Here is an 18,176-nt window from a genome sequence, read left to right as displayed (position 1 = left end):
TCACACACACACACACACACACACACACACACACACACACACACACACACCCACACACACACACACACACAGACACACACACACACACACACACACACCCACGCACGCACGTACGCATGCACACACCTGTGGGCTGGTTCTCCTGGCGCTGCAGCTGCCGGAGCGCGCCGTTGAGCGAGCTGCCGTCGTCCCACACGGCGAAGCGCACGGGCTGCAGCGCGGCCGCGAACCACTTGGGCTTGTCGCCCACCTGGCGTGGGTCGCACACGCCTGTCTGCACGCGCAGGAACGCCACGTTGCACGGCGTCAGCGACCACTCCGCCAGGAACTCTACGGCCTGCCACGGATAGATCGACTTTTATTATTTATTATATAAGGTGACCTACGTCTGCAAAGCAAAGAAGATAGCAACACAAACTCCATGATAACTCCATGAGTTGTATATGTCTTGGCCGTTTCAAAATCTTCGAGAGCGCGATACAGGATTGTATGGCGCTAGTTGTACCACTACACAACTATATTATGTGTACCTGCGTCCGCGCGAATTTGTTGAGGAAGGCCGTGGTCCTGGGTCTCGAACGCAGGAAGCTGTTGATCTGGAAGGCCACGACCGGGCGCGGGTACAGCCGCAGCGTGCGCGTGTGCTCCATGAAGTTCGCCAGAATGTTCTGCGAGTTGAAGAAGCGCACCTGAAATTGAAAGGTGACAAGTTTTCATTAAATACGTTACAAATTTCGTTAAAGCAGAAGAAACGATTCTATTATGTAGACTCCGGTCCGTATAAATTCTGGCTACGCTGTCGGGCTAAATATAAAAGCAAACGTACTTACAAACAGCCGTAACGTAAAGTACTTACTCGTTACAAAAAAGCAACCACCTTGGTAATTCAACATTTACATCAGATTAGTGCGAGTATGGCATTCACTACTTACCATGGCGACTCTGGTGGCAATATCGACCGAGTCGACGTCGTTGCCATAGATGAGCGGGTTGAAGGGCTGCTGCGGGGTGGAGTGTGGCGAGTTGGCGGTGGAGTGTGGCGACGCCAGTGACAGCCGCTGCGAGTGCGCGCTGTTGACGGACATGCGCCGGCTCTCGGGGGAGCTGTGGGACCCCGACTGGCCCTCCTTAAATGAAGCCGGCTGAACTCTGAAAACGAAGTGGAAATGAGCCAACAGATCGTATTATATACTTATCATAACAAATTATTATATACTTATCATAACAAAATTGAGTAATAAGAATGTTTGGTATCAGCGTTCAGGCAAGTTGTAAAAAATCTTACAGGATTTGACATTAGGCATCGATAAATGATACAATAGAAACGACAAATCCCATAATGTTTTGTCTTCAAACTTCGTCGTCGTCGTAATCAGCATTCAGCATAGCGAATTGTCTAAGGGTCAATTCAGGCTGCAATGCAACGCGACGTGTAGATGCATTTCTAAAGTATGGATTTGACAGATTTGCAAGACGTCTCACGCAATTGAAATCTGCCAAGTCAGTACAAACATAGAAATGTATTTACGCATCACATGGCGGTCTGAATTGACCCTAAGGCTGTCATTGTGAGATGATAATAATTGATATCTGTATGAAGTCTCACTTTAAGGTGGCTCCGCCGACGCTGTCTCGTCTGGACGGCATGAGCTGGGCGTTGGCCTGCTCCGCCGCCGAGTTGCTGAGGCTGCTTATCGCCTGGACATAAAACAATACCTACTAAGTACTATATCATCGGATTATTTATATAAACGGGATTTTTAAATATATATACAAATACTTTATGGGAGCGTGGTTACATTATTTTCTTTTTACAAACGGTAGATATAAATAGTTATATCCACCGTTTATTACGTTCTATTTAGAGTCTATAATAGAATAAGCCTATTCTTTTTGATTAATTTATTTTAACTACACTTTAAATAGAACACAATATTTACATCTAGAAGCTTCATTCTAATATTTGTCCATTTTATTTACATAATATTAACAGCAAAGTCAACATTAGTTATACATAATCTATTTTATACTTAGCAAAGCTGTAGCAAGCTAAGCTGAGCGGATATAAGTCACAAGCTTTACCGTCTACTGTTACTACTTATTTTAAGTACACACCAAATTACAAAAAAAAAAAGAAAAAATACGACACGAAACACACAACTGCGAAAACGACATTACATAATTATTTTAATCTATTTTAAACACCAGAGTTTACCTTCTAAAACACTTCTAATGATTAAGGAATCTGCGTTGAATTTCATGCCCAGTTACTAATATTAGTATAGGCACAGAATATATATTAGTAGTACCAGTATAGGTATATAATTTATTGTATGTGTAAATGCAATAAAGAATATTCATTCATTCATTAGTTGTTTGTATAATATTATGGCATAATTTGATTCAGTTCAATGCAGACTTTTGCAGTTCTTAGAAAGTAAGCATGGCGTTGGAGTTTAGAGGCTATAATTATAATTAAATCAGCCTTCATATATAATATACGTTTGAGTAACGCTACCACCTACCATTTTAGCGTTTATCCTTTGATACCTTGACATTGTAAAAATAATCACAAGCACCAACATCTCATTGTAGACGTGAAAATTTTCAAAGAAATTTAACTAACACGAGTCATTTTCTAACAACAATATTATATTCACCTGCTTAAGAAACATTTTACGAGCTAAAATAAAACGGCAGGTTGCTTAAGGTAAAACGGCACCAAAGCTCTAGTTTCCTCCAAAAGCAGTGCCGTCATATAGCTGCCGCAATACAGCGGTGAATGACGTCACCAGAACGTTGTCTATGTAAGCAATATGGAGCTGTTTCCTAGAGAACGGTGTCAAAACGCTTTTGGAGGGAACCAGAGCTCAAGCGACACTACGCGGCCGGCAGCGACGCGACGCGACATTTCACGTTCCATAGAATTGTCGTTTGTAGAACGTCAACTTCTATGGAACGTAAAGTGTCTAGTACGGGAGCCCTAGAACAAATCAGCTTGTTAGGGTTCCGTTTTAGGGTTCAGTAGTCAACCAAGTTTTGTTGATTACAGAACCCTATAACGGAACCCTAACGAGCTGATTATTGTATATTGATAGATTATATAATGTTATATAATTTATATAATGTTATATAATGATAGTTATATAATTTAAGAGTAAAATTGTCGTACAAATAAAACAGTCCATATTTTAGGACCATCAATTCAAAGTATGAAATCCTTTCTATCTCTGTAATGCTCGATTTACACGGGTGACTAACGGGTCGATTTAATCGGCAACTCACCAGTCGAATCGCCTGTCCAAGCCGAATCGCCACCCTATTTACACATTCTACAAAAATCGCCTGTGCCGCCCGAGATCTCCGCTATGTATTTGCAGCAAGCGAACGCTTGCGAGTAGTGACTGAGCGTTTGCACGGTCGATTTTAGTCACCAGCCGCATGCGGCCATTGGCCGCACGACTTTGGGGCTTGCGGCTTTCGCCGCATGCGGCCTATTTAGACGGTAGATTTTCGCCGTGCGGCGTAAATCGTGCGGCTTTAGTCACCCGTGTAAATCTAGAATTAGCTACCAATTACGAGATTTTTCGCAAATAAAAATGTTGTTCGTCTTATCAAAATCAAGCTGCTCACAAAAAATTTGCTTGATGGTAATAAAAAAATTAGTTCTAGGGCTCCCGTACTAGTCGCGTCGCTCCGTTTTGTGGTTGCAGCGTAGTGTCGCTTTACTGCGGTGTTGTCACGGAGCTAATTAGCTCCGTGGGTAAGGTATACAAATATAATATGACGCTATACCTTACATTTCTTTGAAAATTTGAAGTTTTGTTAGTATAACACGAAGAAAATTTAAAAATTGATGTAGTGTACCTATTATGACATGACAGTAATTTATGTTTGATAAATTTTCACAGCAATACCAAAATAACAAACATGCTGAATCCCCAAGTGTAGAGCATGACTAAAAATATGTCGTTTTATAAAGAAATAGTATTAGTAGTATGTTATGTATGGAGCATTATTATTATAACTTTTGATCAGTCTGAACTGTATTTATTGTATTGTACTCAATATTCAGTCAAGACACACTTGGTATTATTTTTGTGAAAACGAAAAATATACAATATGTAGAAGCTCGCTCGTGTAGTGTTAGATTTTACGTATAATATACAGATTCTAATGTAGCATCAGATAAATTTACTCGTTGACAAATGGTGGACACTGGACCTATGCAATTTGGTCGGATCACCTCATTTCAATTAATAAAAAAGTGTTTAGTTCGCGAGGTTTAAACATAACCAGACTAAATTACAATAGACTTCCACCCGCTTATGAAATTATTTCTCTGACAGCACATACTAACTGGTAACTGTACTGTGTAAAATGTAAATAGTGCAATGTAAATGTAAAAAGAGGAGATATTTACACCAGTTCCGGCACTCCCAAACAGATGCATAGTCTTGCGGAAGAAAGCGAAGTAGTTAGTTGTGTTCAGATCGGGGAAAGCAAATTGTAGAGATATCAAAACACACGACAGTATGAGCAAAATATCATGAATTTAACGTTTTTGTAATAAATAATTTTATTTGCAAAAGCAAAACCATTTTCGGCTTTTGCAAATACTTAAAACACACAAAAAAACATGAAAATGGCAAATCACAAAAACGTTTTATTCAATCAGTAAAATAGGATTCGAAACAAAAAGAATATTGCAAACATATTTTGAGATAGGATTTCGAAAGGTGAAACATTGACCACATTGCAAAAATGCGTAAAACAATAAAAATTAAAAAAGTATTACCTGTTTCAAGTGATTTTTGAGTTGGGAACACTCCGGTTCGGGCAGCGCGGGGAGGTCCTGGTCATTGCCAGTGGGACACGTGAGTTTGGTCGCGTCCAGGTCCACTAGCCAAATGTCGTCAGGCAATCTAAAATATTTCATTAGTATTATAATATCTTTGTTTGCTCAGTGACGGCGAAACCAAACGAAAGGGGAGTGATAAAAGCATTATACTATGTGTATTGTGTATCATGTATGCCTGAACTTGATTATGCCCGCAGCTCCGCCGACTAAGATAAGCACGGGAAAACCTGACAGCCAGAGTAACATATTTTTGATGATATTATGGTGCGGGTTATCACTTTTCAACGACCGTTGCTAAAAATTTATTTATAACGCTTTCGCGGTAAAACCATACTGGTAATATCCTCGCAACACGTTTCAGCACACAATACAGTGTATATTAAAATGTTTATTTAGCACCGCCAAAATCGATTAACCGATACATCGTTCGGCGCGGTAATCGCATTTGGCCGTAACTCAATTATCGCTAGCACGGTGCGGCGCTACGAGCTACGTAATTGCTACGCGGACGCTACGGTCTACGTGAGTACTACGTGGACGCTACGAGCTAAGTGATTGCTACGCGGACGCTACGAGCTAAGTGATTGCTACGCAGACGCTACGGTCTACGTGAGTACTACGTGGTCGCTACGAGCTAAGTGATTGCTACGTAGACGCTACGAGCTAAGTGATTGCTACGCGGACGCTACGAGCTAAGTGATTGCTACGCGGACGCTACGAGCTAAGTGATTGCTACGCGGACGCTACGAGCTGAGTGATTGCTACGCGGACGCTACGGTCTACGTGAGTACTACGTGGTCGCTACGAGCTAAGTGATTGCTACGTAGACGCTACGAGCTAAGTGATTGCTACGTGGACACTATGGTCTACGTGATTGCTACGCGGACGCTACGGTACATGTATTTCACAGTACGTTTACGTTTTAGTTTGGGCAGTGCATGGCAAATAGTACTATGACTGATTTTCATTACAAATTATAGAAATGTAAAGTTGCAAAAAGGAAGTTTTTTTTTTCAAAAATTGCGTCGCGAAGCAGACGAGAAAAAGTTGATAATGTGAATATTTCGTGTTATTTGTTGTCGCATATTATAGAGTTTGCAAAACATAGATTAAGTTATTTACATTGTAAATTTTATTTTTTTAAAAGACAAATTTTCCACTTTTTTACTAAAAAGTGGCCCCGTGCGAGTTTCTTACGCCGTTTCTTCTCGCCGGGTTAGTTCCCGAACCGGTGGTAGGCAACATGTAGTTCAACGTTCTGAAAATATTTGATTCAAATTTATTCAGAAATAAAACAATTTTTATTTTTTTTATTTTATTTTATTTATTCTCACCGGGCCCGGTCACCGGACTTGGAAAGTAAGTTGCGGCGCGAGGATTTTGTCAAGTTTGTTTATGATAAATCAATCTTATATATTTGCTTTGTTTATTAACACAATTATAGTTATGCTTAAGTTTTCTCTCTTTCACTTGTATGCAGATGATCTCCAGATTTACACTCAGTCTTCCTTAGAGAATCTTCCAAGTAAAGTTATCGACTTTAATAGTGACCTGAATACAATCTGCGAGTGGAGTAAGTGTAACGGCCTCACTATCAATCCAAACAAGTCTCAGGTCATTATCATTGGCAGCCAGGGATTAGTCTCAAGGATTGACTGGGTGAAACTCCCTCCGGTGCTCGTGTGTGGTACTCCAGTTCCTTTTAGTAAAAAGGTAAGGAACCTGGGTGTTCTCATGGATGAACATCTTTCATGGTCAGATCATATCTCAATGATCAGTAGTAAGGTGTACGCAGTGTGGCACTCACTAGGAAGGCTTAAGAACGTATTACCCATTAAAACCAAAATTTTGCTAGCCGAATCCTTATTTTTGTCTATATTAGATTACGCAGATACATGTTTTGTAGACCTTACTGAAGAAAAATTAAATAAGCTAGAGCGTCTCCAAAACATGGCAATTCGCTTTGTCTTTGGTCTGCGTAAATTTGACCACATATCGGAGTACCGTTCTAGGCTTTCTTGGTTGCCCATACGTCTTCGTCGTAATATGCGTGTTCTATCCTCCTTGTACACGTTGCTACACGATCCGAGGGCACCGTCTTACCTTAAGGATCGATTTAACTTCCGAACATCGGATTCTAAACAATTGCGCTCTTCGACTAACCTCCTTCTCGAAATCCCAAATCACAAAACAAATTTTTATGGACAGTCCTTTACGGTCAGGTCGATACTTTTATGGAACTCTTTACCAACTAATATAAGGGAAGCTAAGAGCATTTCTAACTTTAAATCGTTAATTAAAAAACATTATTTAGAGTCACTTCCTAACAATAATAATATGTACCGTAAGTAATGTTATTTGAATGTAATGGTAATTCAGCCATCGCAAATTACTTATCCTTCTCCTTCTTTTTATTTTTATTTTTACTCACATGTAGGCATGTTTAGAGGATTACAATAATTACTTTTAGTATATTAATATTTGATTATTATAGAGTATTTATTAGTTTATATTATACTTATTATTTGTGTATTAGAATGTAAATGTTTATGTAATTATTAGGCATATATGTATTATATAATATTATTAGAATTTAAGTTAGTTGTTAAGTTTCAATACTTATAGTTTTTATTAGAGCACAGTATACCCTAAGTTAATTGTTATTGTACTCCTATAGATACCAAAGGTCGCTTGGAAGAAATTGCTCAATAGCAATAAAGCCGCCTTTGCGTTCTTGTATCTTTGATGAATGTATTTTATGTTTGTACAATATCTTGAACGCAATAAAGTATATTCTATTCTATTCTATTCTATTCTTATATCTTGTCAGATAAGGTATTTTGTTTTTATATGATTTGGTTAAACTTTAAAGGAAGAAGGTAGTGGACAAAGTGTGCGAAATTCTATATTGCTGTACTGCACAATTTTTGTAATATCGACTCCAAAGTTTTGCTTCAAGCATTAATATTCAAATAATAAATGTGAGTTTAGGGCTCCTACACATAACTGCGAATTCGTATCGCACCGCTAATATCTGCGACGAAACTCATAATAAAAATTACATTACGATGCGATGCGAATTCGCAGTTTTGTGTGGAAGCCCTTAGCATTTCCATCGTGGGTATCGCAGACACAATAGATTTTCAATTGTTATGCGGCAGCCGGCTGCCGCTTGGACATTGATGGGGGTAATACCTGAAGCTCTTCTTGTATGTGAAGAAGGAGGTGGGTATGCCTATGAGAAAGGGCGTGGGCGCCTGCAGCAGTTGCTCGGCGCAGCTCATACAGCTGGGCAGCAGCGGGATGGCAGGGAACATGTACTCGAGCGGGTACAGCATGGCCACCAGCGCCATCACGGACATGGACAGCGCGTTGTAGTCGCGCGACTGCACCACCACCTTGTTCTCCAGCAGGATCAGCGTCAGCACCTTCAGACAGATGTCTATGCCTGCGGAATATAGCGAGCTTGAGACGTCTATAATCCAGAACAAACTGAGACAATTTCGTTTTTAAAGACTTATTTAACGAAGATGTAATGCATGTATCGAATATTTTTATTGTTAAATATTTGACTTGAACGCGAGTTAAACATTGTCTTGTAGGGGCTAAAATTGGCGCGTTTAACATCGAAATGCTATGCTAGTAGCTCTTATCACCATGTACCCTTATTAACAATCGACATTCATTTCGTTCAGCAGCTCAGCTATTATCCCATCCGCACTTAACACTACCCACTCACTCAATTACCATCCATCATCATCATCATTACCCAGCAGCTCGAGCGGCAGGTGTAGCGGGAAGTCGACTAGAGAGAAGCGCGTGTGGTCGGGCAGCGCGAACACGAGCGGCGCGTGCGCGGTCGGCGACAGCAGCTCGAGCTCGACGCGCGTGCGCCCCGGCACCGGCACCGGCGCCGACAGCAGACGCAGGATCCACGTCTCCACCTGGCAGAAGTTCCTTTATTAGGGCTCCCACACATAACTATTAACTGCGAATTCGTATCGCATCGCAATGTCATTTTTATTATTTTATCGCAGATATTTGCAATGCGATGCAAATTCTCAGTGATGTGTGCGAGCCCTTTACAAGCTTGGGAACGGAATCTTTGATCATGATTTTTACTTACCTATCTCGAGTAGTCGAATAGTAATTAATTCGAAACTTTGCATAGGTACCTATTGAGAGCCAATGACAATGTAATCATTTGTTAAAATTTGTTGAAAAAAAAAGGGTTTTTTTATTTTAAATACATATACAATAATACTAATAATAATAGTTTAACCTAACTAGTTAAACTATTATTATTAGTCCCAGAATGTTTAGTCACTAACGAGGATTCAGATCTTATTGACCTATAAGTAGCCAATCAAATCTCGTCAAATCGTACGAGCCTTCAATATCGGAACACACTCAGATCGGTTGTTCTCAAGCTAGGCTCTCCCAACTTTCAAGTCATCACCATACTAGGTTTACATTTCGACTAGCAGCTAAGTAAACAAAAGTGGTTCAGGGATCCGAAAGCCGGGCTACAATGTAAGACGTGATCAGTCGGTTGGGTTTAACATAACCCGACCAAATTAGGTCGGTCAATTTCTCTGACAGTACTATGTACTTGTAGTGTACCTCTCGCACGTCGTGCAGCACAATACTGGGCGTGCTGTCGTACGCCTGCCCCGTCAGCACCGACCACACCGTATCCCTACAAATATATAAAAATGTTAACATAATGAATCGAGTAATGCCAAGATTCTGAGGTCGATTGATAGGAGTTTATGCATTCAACATAGTTTTCGATTGGTTAGTGTTAGCCTTAGCCAATTAAAAGCGCGAGTGAATTTATAAGCTGGGCATTAATGAGTAAAGTATTTTAAATTAATACCCTTAGCATCAATGATATTCTATGTTACTAAGTATTTTAGAAACTCATTGCTTAGCATTAAAAAAAACATATATGTATATTATCAAGTTATACAATATTTTGTCATTGTATTTAAATAAGTTAAAAGTCACTCGATAGAATGAAACATTGTATTACCAGAATCTAAATGCTTATTGGAAATCTTATTATTAATACAAGGATGAATACATTGTTTTAAGTGTTGTTCAATAATAAAATATTAATGTATTATATGTTTAATGTTACCTAAACAATTGTCTGGACGCGCCGACGCGTCTCGGACTGGAAGACTCGTTGCAGGCATCGATCAGCTTCTTAAGTATAAAGAGGCACTCGCGGAACGTGGAGAAGAAGGGATGGTGCGACAGCAGGCAGATCGACGTCAAGGAGTGGTTCCGTACTCGCTGCAACAGTATGTTACATTAAAATCTGCGACCAAGTTCTTTAGTTCATATAATTTTACAAGGACTGTGCCTTCAAATATTATAAGCTTTTTTGATCAGATAAAATCTGATATTTGGCCACCTTTGATATGGAAAGATAGTTTAAATTTTTAACAGTTTTAGGCGAGCTCTTTTAAGGCTTGTCCCTTATACGGTAGGTATACTTGGCCTGGTATGGCCATTCCCCTTGGCCTTGAACACCATCGCGATCAAGAGAAAGAAACTGACATGCCCATTGCCCATGATATTTTCTTGCGTGCATATAATATAATATGCAACATTCACTTTGGTGGATCCTTTTTTAGAGACCTGTCTCTTTCTGGTGGCGCGCGGGCTGGGCGTGTGCGAGCCGCCGCTCTCGGAGTCGGGCGCGAGGCGCGGCGCACTGCTGTCCCGCTCTGAGTCGCTCGGCGCCACGTTGCTGCTTCTATAGTCACTGAAACATCCACACGCGTTAGAGGGCTAAAATGCTCTAATGAACTATCGGCTTTGCTTAGGGAAATTTATTTAAAACAGATTACCGGTGAATTTCGCATCACTTTTCACCTAATAAGCCTTCCCCGGACTTTCACAAATATTTAAGACTAGAATTAGCCAAATCGGTTTAGCCGAATTTTAGCGAGACTAACAAAATTACAATTCAATTTTATTTATATACAAGAGAAAGATAAAACAAAGAGATCGTTAAAGTACTGATCGTTCGTCAAAATGGTCGTATTGTCACCTGGAGAAGGCGGAGTCGGAGCTCCTCTCGAGGGACTTCCTCCAGGAGTCTCGGCGCAGGGTGCTCCGGTCGCGCGGGCCAGTCGCCGGCGCGCGCTCCACGGCGCGGTAGAAGTTGATGCACACGCCATAACGAGTTTTACCTGCACAAATGCAATATTAATAGTAGGCCTTACGATTTTATATTTTGGCAACTGTTCCTTAAATACTGAGCTAACGGTAACGCGAGGTATAGGTATACTGTCTATTTAGGTTAGGTTAGGTTACACCTAAATAGAAAAAATAGAGATAGAATAATAAAGTTTTTTTTTAAATAAAGCTTTAGAAAATAGAGCATGAAGCTGTATAGCTTCATTCAAATTGTACTTTACGTCTTTGATCACAAATTATGCTTGTAATATTTCGCCAGCTATTTTTCAGTAACGCATGGTTAATGATGACTAAAATTTAAATCTGTGTAACCGTTGCATGTGCAACAAAAATCCAATCGATGTCCGCCCTAGCGACATAGTTTGGTTCACGGATGGATCAAGGAAAGACAACCGTGCGGGAGCCGGAATCTACGGAGGCAGGCCACCAAAAGGCAAATACGCCTGTTTGGGGGAGCTTGCGACCGTGTTTCAGGCTGAAGTCTTCGCTATCCTCGGTTGTTCACTAGAAAGCCTGGAGATGGCCCTAGTTAATAAAAACGTTTTTATCTTCTCCGATAGTCAAGCTGCACTTAAAGCACTGACTGCCGCAGAAGTCTCGTCCAAATTAGTTCTGGAATGCATTGAGACGTTAAACATGCTGGGAAGGAACAACAACATCCGCCTAGTATGGGTCCCGGGCCACAGCAACGTCCCCGGCAATGAAACCGCTGACGAGCTGGCTAGGCTAGGGGCCGAGAGTCTCATATATGGTCCAGAACCATTCTGTGGTATAACTCCCAGTACCACAAAGCAAGTGCTCAAGGAATGGGGTCACAGACTATGCAGGAAGCAATGGGCTGAGACCCCTGGCCTTGAACACTCCAAGGCACTAATTCCTGACTTCAACAAGAAACAATCAGAATTAGTGCTCACCTTGGGTAGGAACCAATTAAAAATCCTTACCAGAAGCCTAACTGGGCACTGCAAGCTCAACAAACACCTAAACAGAATGGGTATTTGTAGCATAATGACTTGCAGATTCTGTGAGGAGAAGGATGAAACACCTATTCACCTTCTCCTCGACTGCCCTGCTCTACTACAGAGCAGGAACAGGCACCTTGGTCGCCACGAATACTCGTCCACAGAGGAAATTCGTGGCACCAACCCCAACCATATCGTTCAATTTATGAGCAGTATAGGGTTGGGGATGATACTCTAGTGCGAAGGAGTCACAATAGATCCTCATGGGTCGCAGTGACGTCAGGGCTACAGTGACCTGCCTTCTTTAAAAAAAAAAAAAAAAAAACCGTGGCATTCGCTTAAAATAAATCGTTGCGGTTATTTTCAGCATTAACATGCCTACTTATGCGGAAAACAGCCGCGACGCTTTTATAGAAAACCATAACAATTATGCGGCATATTATGATAATCGTATTATTATACACGAGATATTTACAAAGTGAGTTATTTTAGGCCCGGGCGGGCGGTAAACAGGTACGCCTCATTAATCACAATATACCACATCTGTAGAGACAACGCTTTTATACAACAGCCAACAGGTAAACACTACACGACCTATGTAACATTGTACCGTGTAGGTAAGTTGTTGTGTACTTACAACGCAAACATTTGTATACTATTAAAATAGATCCCAAACATGATGCTGAAATGCTTTTAATTTATTGCACGCCTACTCAGCATTAGAAAAATAACCGTATCCTTCAAAACTTTCAACAAAATAATGTATAAATAAATACACACTTAAGTAGTTAAGTTTACTTTGCCATGTTTCTTGCTAAAAATACTTGGCTTTTGCACCGCCTAAGCGGCGCGGCGGCGCGCCGTATGAATCTCATTTTCTACCGATATATTTGGTCTAGCGACCCATGTCGCCGCTATTTTGTAATACCGTAGGCCGTAGAGCAAAATGAAACCCGTGCACGCGGGCGCCGCTTTTGCGTTCTTCGAGTTTCAATCGACCTTTATGGTAGCTTCGCCGTTAGCCTTAGATGACTTTACCTGTGGCCTACTCTTTTATCTATATCCATTCCAAATAACAAAATCGCTGCCGTAGTTCATGAGATTAGCACTTGCAAACAATTTTTCATAATATTTTCCTCTTATTCTTCGCTGTCTAAAGCCTTCATTGATAAAATTACTATCCACCACAAAAATGATTTTTCAATAGTTCCTGTAACTAGCGCATTCTAACAAACAAACTCTTCAGCTTTATAATATTATTAGTATGAGTATAAAGTATAGATTTGCTTCTCACCGGAGTCCTTGTCTGTGAGCGTGAAGACGAAGGAGGTCGTGTCTCGTGTGGTGACGTGGGCGAGGTGGCGGCGCGGGCCCACCGACACGCAGCCCTCCGGCTGGCAGAAGTACACCATGTCCAGCGGCAGGGGAAAGTCATCGTGGTTGGTCAGCGGGTAGCGACGCAGCAGCTCTGGCGCCTACAACGACAGTTCACAGGTAAACATGCATATGTGTCGCCAAGTGCTGTTGCCTTTTACAAAAGGCATCAGCACTTGACGCCACCACGCAGCAGCGACGCGACACGCCACGGACAAATATTTTTTATATTATGAAAATCGTAATATTATTATGAGGTAAGACGCACTACGTGGCAGCGATACAAAACGTTATGCTAATGTTTTATATTATGTTTTAACTAGCTATTTGACATTTATATATTAATTAATATATTAAAAAATATATATATATATATAAGGTCAATGTGTCGAAGTCCGTCTAGCGGCAATGACTTCCATATTTGAACGACTAGTTTCATATGGCTCAGTGGGTAAAACAATATTGCGAAGTTAGTTTGACCTAAGAAACAGACATGTTACGAAAAAAACGATCTCAAATTTTTTTTCCGTTTTGTACTCGCAGTCGGAGCGTAAGTCTCTGCCAAAAAAAATAAAAAATTGCTCGTTGGGTAGTTGGTACACAAGAAAATGTAGAGTCTTCGTCTATATGTCAGAGGGAGAAGAAAAGGGCTGTTGTTTTGTTTGATGAATTTATGTTATTCATCCGATTAGCGGACTAAAATAAACTACCTTGCGCTAAATAATAACTTCGATTGTCTTTAATAACAAAACCGCTTGTCGCTTGAAGCTTAAAGTTACGTAACGTAAAATGTAAGTATACTTTACCTGCACCGGTGCCAATCCCTTTCCAGAAAAATATGGCTTCGCTCCAACTATCGTCAAGTAATCTACCAGCCTCGGACATAAGTGCTGCTTCTGAATATCCATACTTTTGATATGCAAGATGTGACCTTAACTGAATTACAAATAAACGTTACTGAACCCATTATACTTTACTTTATTATTGCTTTTCATAATTCTCACTTATTGATTCCTGAAACAAAAAATATTATAAGTAAGTAATACAAAGTACCTAAATTAGCCGAACATAGTCAGCGCGATTGGACGTCATTAATAACGTTTAAAAGTTGCATAATAAATTCATAAAATAAAAAAAAATCAAAGACGAGTCTGTATTTAACAGCTCGGCTAAATATTAAATCAGTAATTGGGCTAATCTACTGAGCTGCAATATCGCTAAAATCTGGGCGACTAAAATAAAAGCAAATAATAATATATTGCTTTAAGCTGTGAGAGTTGTAGATTTGGGACCTTGGCAGTTCTTAAAAATCAATAGACTAGTGGGTTGGACTAAAACGGGCGTTGAACGGAAGGAACCAAAATTAATTAGGCGTATGCTATGAATAATAAAAACTAGGCGTATGACATATTTATACATATTATACTATAATATTTATAATGTATAACCTAAATGTCAACTTCATACTATAGTAAGTATATCAGCTGCGAGGCAGTAAGTAAGCTAAAGAGTAATTAAAGCTAGAAAATGCGACACGAGAACCACCACCATCCACCTTGAATAAAATATTATTTCATACGAGGAAATTCGATTATAGGCCTGGTCTATAACATGATATTGATTGGTCAATACGAGCTTTTAAGCAGAGTTAGTAGTACGGTTAGATATAAATTGTATATAATACAAGGTTTCGCGTTCTTGACCCATATACCTTGTGACCCAATTCTCCTAGACACCAAGATACGCCCAGGGTATTGTACTTTACAACGGATCTATACTTCCCAACCTTCGATATTTCTTTTAACCTTCCTTCCTTAAGTCAACAAACATAATATTGTAGACCATAGTTAATAATTATTTTAGTGTCATGAATTAATTGCATTGAAGTAATTAATGTTCCACTCTGAGTGCGGCAAGAGGACTCATAAAATTATTATAACATATTTGATATTACTGTAAGTAGTAATCGTATTTGGTAAAAATAAGAAGGTTAGGAAGGTTATACGTGGGAGAGCCATGCTTCGGCACGAATGGGCCGGCTCGACTGGAGAAATACCACGTTCTCACAGAAAACCGGCGTGAAACAGCGCTTGCGCTGTGTTTCGCCGAGTGAGTGAGTTTACCGGAGGCCCAATCCCCTACCCTATTTCCTTCCCTACCCTCCCCTATTCCCTTCCCTTCCCATCCCTACCCTCCCCTATTACCCTATTCCATCTTAAAAGGCCGGCAACGCACCCGCAGCTGTTCTGATGCTGCGAGTGTCCATGGGCGACGGAAGTTGCTTTCCATCAGGTGACCCGTTGGCTCGTTTGCCCCCTTATTTCATAAAAAAAAAGAAGATTTTATAAGAGAAATAGGCAATTTATCGCTCGTACGGCCATATCGCGCACAAAGCACATTGTTTATAATATTTTGTTTGATCAAAATTTTTGAAACGAAGAATAATGATAACTAGAGATCGCCCAATGGTCGAAATTCGACCTTAGTTTCAACGACATTAGGACTACTACCTATATTTTGTAAAAAAAATTCAACTCTTGTCTCTGGGACTTAGCTGATCTCAGACTGGCCGTGTAAGCATTGTCTAATAGTATCTTAGATTCAATAAAAAAAAACTATAATGCATTTTCAATTTGTCAACTTGTTGTCAACAGACTTCAACCATAAATAAAAGAGTATAATTCGTATGCATAGGCTTGTCACTCAAAAAACTGTCATTTCTCATGTGTGTGTGTTGTAGTGTGTGTAATGTTTTATTTGTTAAAAAAATGTATGATGAAAGCATAATTTCAAAATAATATTAGTTCGATACACTCCTTCACCATATAAACTATAACTGTGCAAAATTTTATGCACCTACGTTTCCCCATTTTTCGTAAAAAGGGTTACAAAGTTTTTCGTTCACGTATTAATAATAATAATTAATAATAACTACAATTAGTAACAACTAACAAAGCTTGCACTTTACTAACTAAATGTAACGTCAAAGGCAGATATAATTAATGCATGAAACCTGACCGCTTTAATTAATTATTATTTGGAATTGATTTGGAAATAATTTAATTCTGTTCAGGTTTGGTGTACAAATATTTGGAGCGCCTTTATTGTGTCAGGTTGCCTTTAATCCATAATATAATAAAATTCCTTTCATATTTGAAACGAGTTCTTCGATCGTTTGAAGTAAGTAAGTATATTTTAATCCGTTCTCGTTTTAATCACGGGTATTACGCGTTTACTGGAAAACCATAAAACCTAAGTCTCACCTGCAATATCGCATCAGCGTAAAAGTTTATACTGGATATAAAGCCAAGCCTCGTTTTATGGTATACGTAAAGAAGGCTTGATAAAGGCATCTAAAATTGCTTTCTTTGCTGATTGTGATGTGCTTTTATGTACGTGGTAATCCTTCAATTAAACGATCAGATCTTTTCCATCTAGATTAATCTAGCTTCATGACTCACATTTGTAAGATAATCCGGCGTAGCGATAGACCAAAAATATATTTTGTACCCCAAAGCAAACACACAAAATAAATTGGATATTTTGGCTATATGTTATATAATAGAATGACGCTAACTTTTTCCTCGACTACCTTTTTTCCGCGGTTGGGTCTACGCTTAGTGGATGTGTACATAATATTCTTGTATATGTACCATCGAGGAAATTGATTCCTAGGCAGTTGACAGACCAATGGTTGACCATTTGGTCGAATCATGTCAATTCAATGTTAATTGTGATCTGTGCTTGACGTAACGCGACCAAAATACGTAGGTCCCCCATCTACTTAGGAATCAAATTCTCTGATAGTAGATAATAAGAGAAATCCCGTGTGCAAAATTTCATGTTTCTAGCTGTAAGGGTTTTCCTTTTATAATATAGCCTTATAATTAAGCCACTAAAGTCCGATACATGTGATTACTGATTACGAATAAATAAAACTTGACCGTGACTTTACTTAAGTACGAGTCGTAAAACAAATGGCGTGTAAAGGTAACCTAATTACTTACACCAACTATAAGGTAGCCTTTTCCAAGAAGTACTCTCGTTACCGTAAACAAAGATCTATTGAGAGCTCGAGCTGGAGTGAATGTGAGCAATGTGATCTTGACTTTGGCTCTCACAGTTTACACACAAGTAAATATTATCGATTGGTGACGTTTGATTCGCTAATCACGTCATTCGCGTAGGTGTACGAGAGAGGCATATACTTTCAATTATTGCAGATAATAAAATTTATTTACATGGATATAGTAACGTCACAGATCTGATAAAGAGTGGGTGAGGGTAGAGAGACGTGTAAATTATTATAATAGAACCGTTAAACATCTGTACTCTGTTGCTTTTATGAGGGAAGTTTATTGTTTTAGGTCCATAGAGGCTATTGATTTTCTGTTTATTACGAAGTAATCTATCGAGGATATTACACCGTTATGGGATCTTAGGCGCTTGTGGTTTTGTAGCTATTTCGTATAGCGGGTAGATTTATAACTTAGCGTTACCATAATTCCGCTGGTAAATAAACTTCCTTACTCTGTCAATACGACCAAATTAATGTGCCACAATAACAATATTATCATTTAATTCATTTATATGGCATATTTTCATAATAATATTATTAAATATTATTAATAATATGTTTTCATAATTTAAATTTAAATCATCACAACCGCAGAATGCAGATATTCTGAGCTTTGTTTACAATTTAGTTTAAAACGAATTAAACGATGTGTAAAAAAAGATCACAAAAACTTTAAAATACCAAACAT

The 18,176-nt window shown here is 39.4% G+C and overlaps 1 protein-coding gene across 15 annotated transcripts in view; it reads right to left on the bottom strand.

Annotated features, from left to right (window-relative positions):
* The window catches only part of LOC121728618 (MAP kinase-activating death domain protein), a 70,023-nt gene that overhangs the window by 42,286 nt on the left and 9,561 nt on the right, over positions 1-18,176 (bottom strand). For 6 of the 15 annotated variants that reach the window (XM_042116796.1, XM_042116798.1, XM_042116806.1 and 3 more), the window contains exons 2-15: positions 14,217-14,424; positions 13,331-13,511; positions 10,926-11,067; positions 10,487-10,637; positions 10,005-10,162; positions 9,485-9,560; positions 8,631-8,805; positions 8,057-8,309; positions 4,799-4,925; positions 4,424-4,456; positions 1,607-1,698; positions 933-1,149; positions 531-689; positions 127-337 (exon numbers count right to left, since the gene is read on the bottom strand). In XM_042116796.1, the coding sequence (XP_041972730.1) occupies positions 127-337; positions 531-689; positions 933-1,149; positions 1,607-1,698; positions 4,424-4,456; positions 4,799-4,925; positions 8,057-8,309; positions 8,631-8,805; positions 9,485-9,560; positions 10,005-10,162; positions 10,487-10,637; positions 10,926-11,067; positions 13,331-13,511; positions 14,217-14,318 (2,077 nt within the window). In that variant the 5' untranslated portion in view covers positions 14,319-14,424. The remainder of the gene's footprint in view (positions 1-126; positions 338-530; positions 690-932; positions 1,150-1,606; positions 1,699-4,423; positions 4,457-4,798; positions 4,926-8,056; positions 8,310-8,630; positions 8,806-9,484; positions 9,561-10,004; positions 10,163-10,486; positions 10,638-10,925; positions 11,068-13,330; positions 13,512-14,216; positions 14,425-18,176) is intronic. The other 9 variants (XM_042116801.1, XM_042116809.1, XM_042116810.1 and 6 more) reach the window with 5 other exon arrangements.

Source organism: Aricia agestis, chromosome 7 (genome assembly GCF_905147365.1).
Source record: "Aricia agestis chromosome 7, ilAriAges1.1, whole genome shotgun sequence".
NCBI classification, from domain to species: Eukaryota; Metazoa; Arthropoda; class Insecta; order Lepidoptera; family Lycaenidae; genus Aricia; species Aricia agestis.
This window is presented reverse-complemented; position numbering and strand designations above follow the sequence as displayed.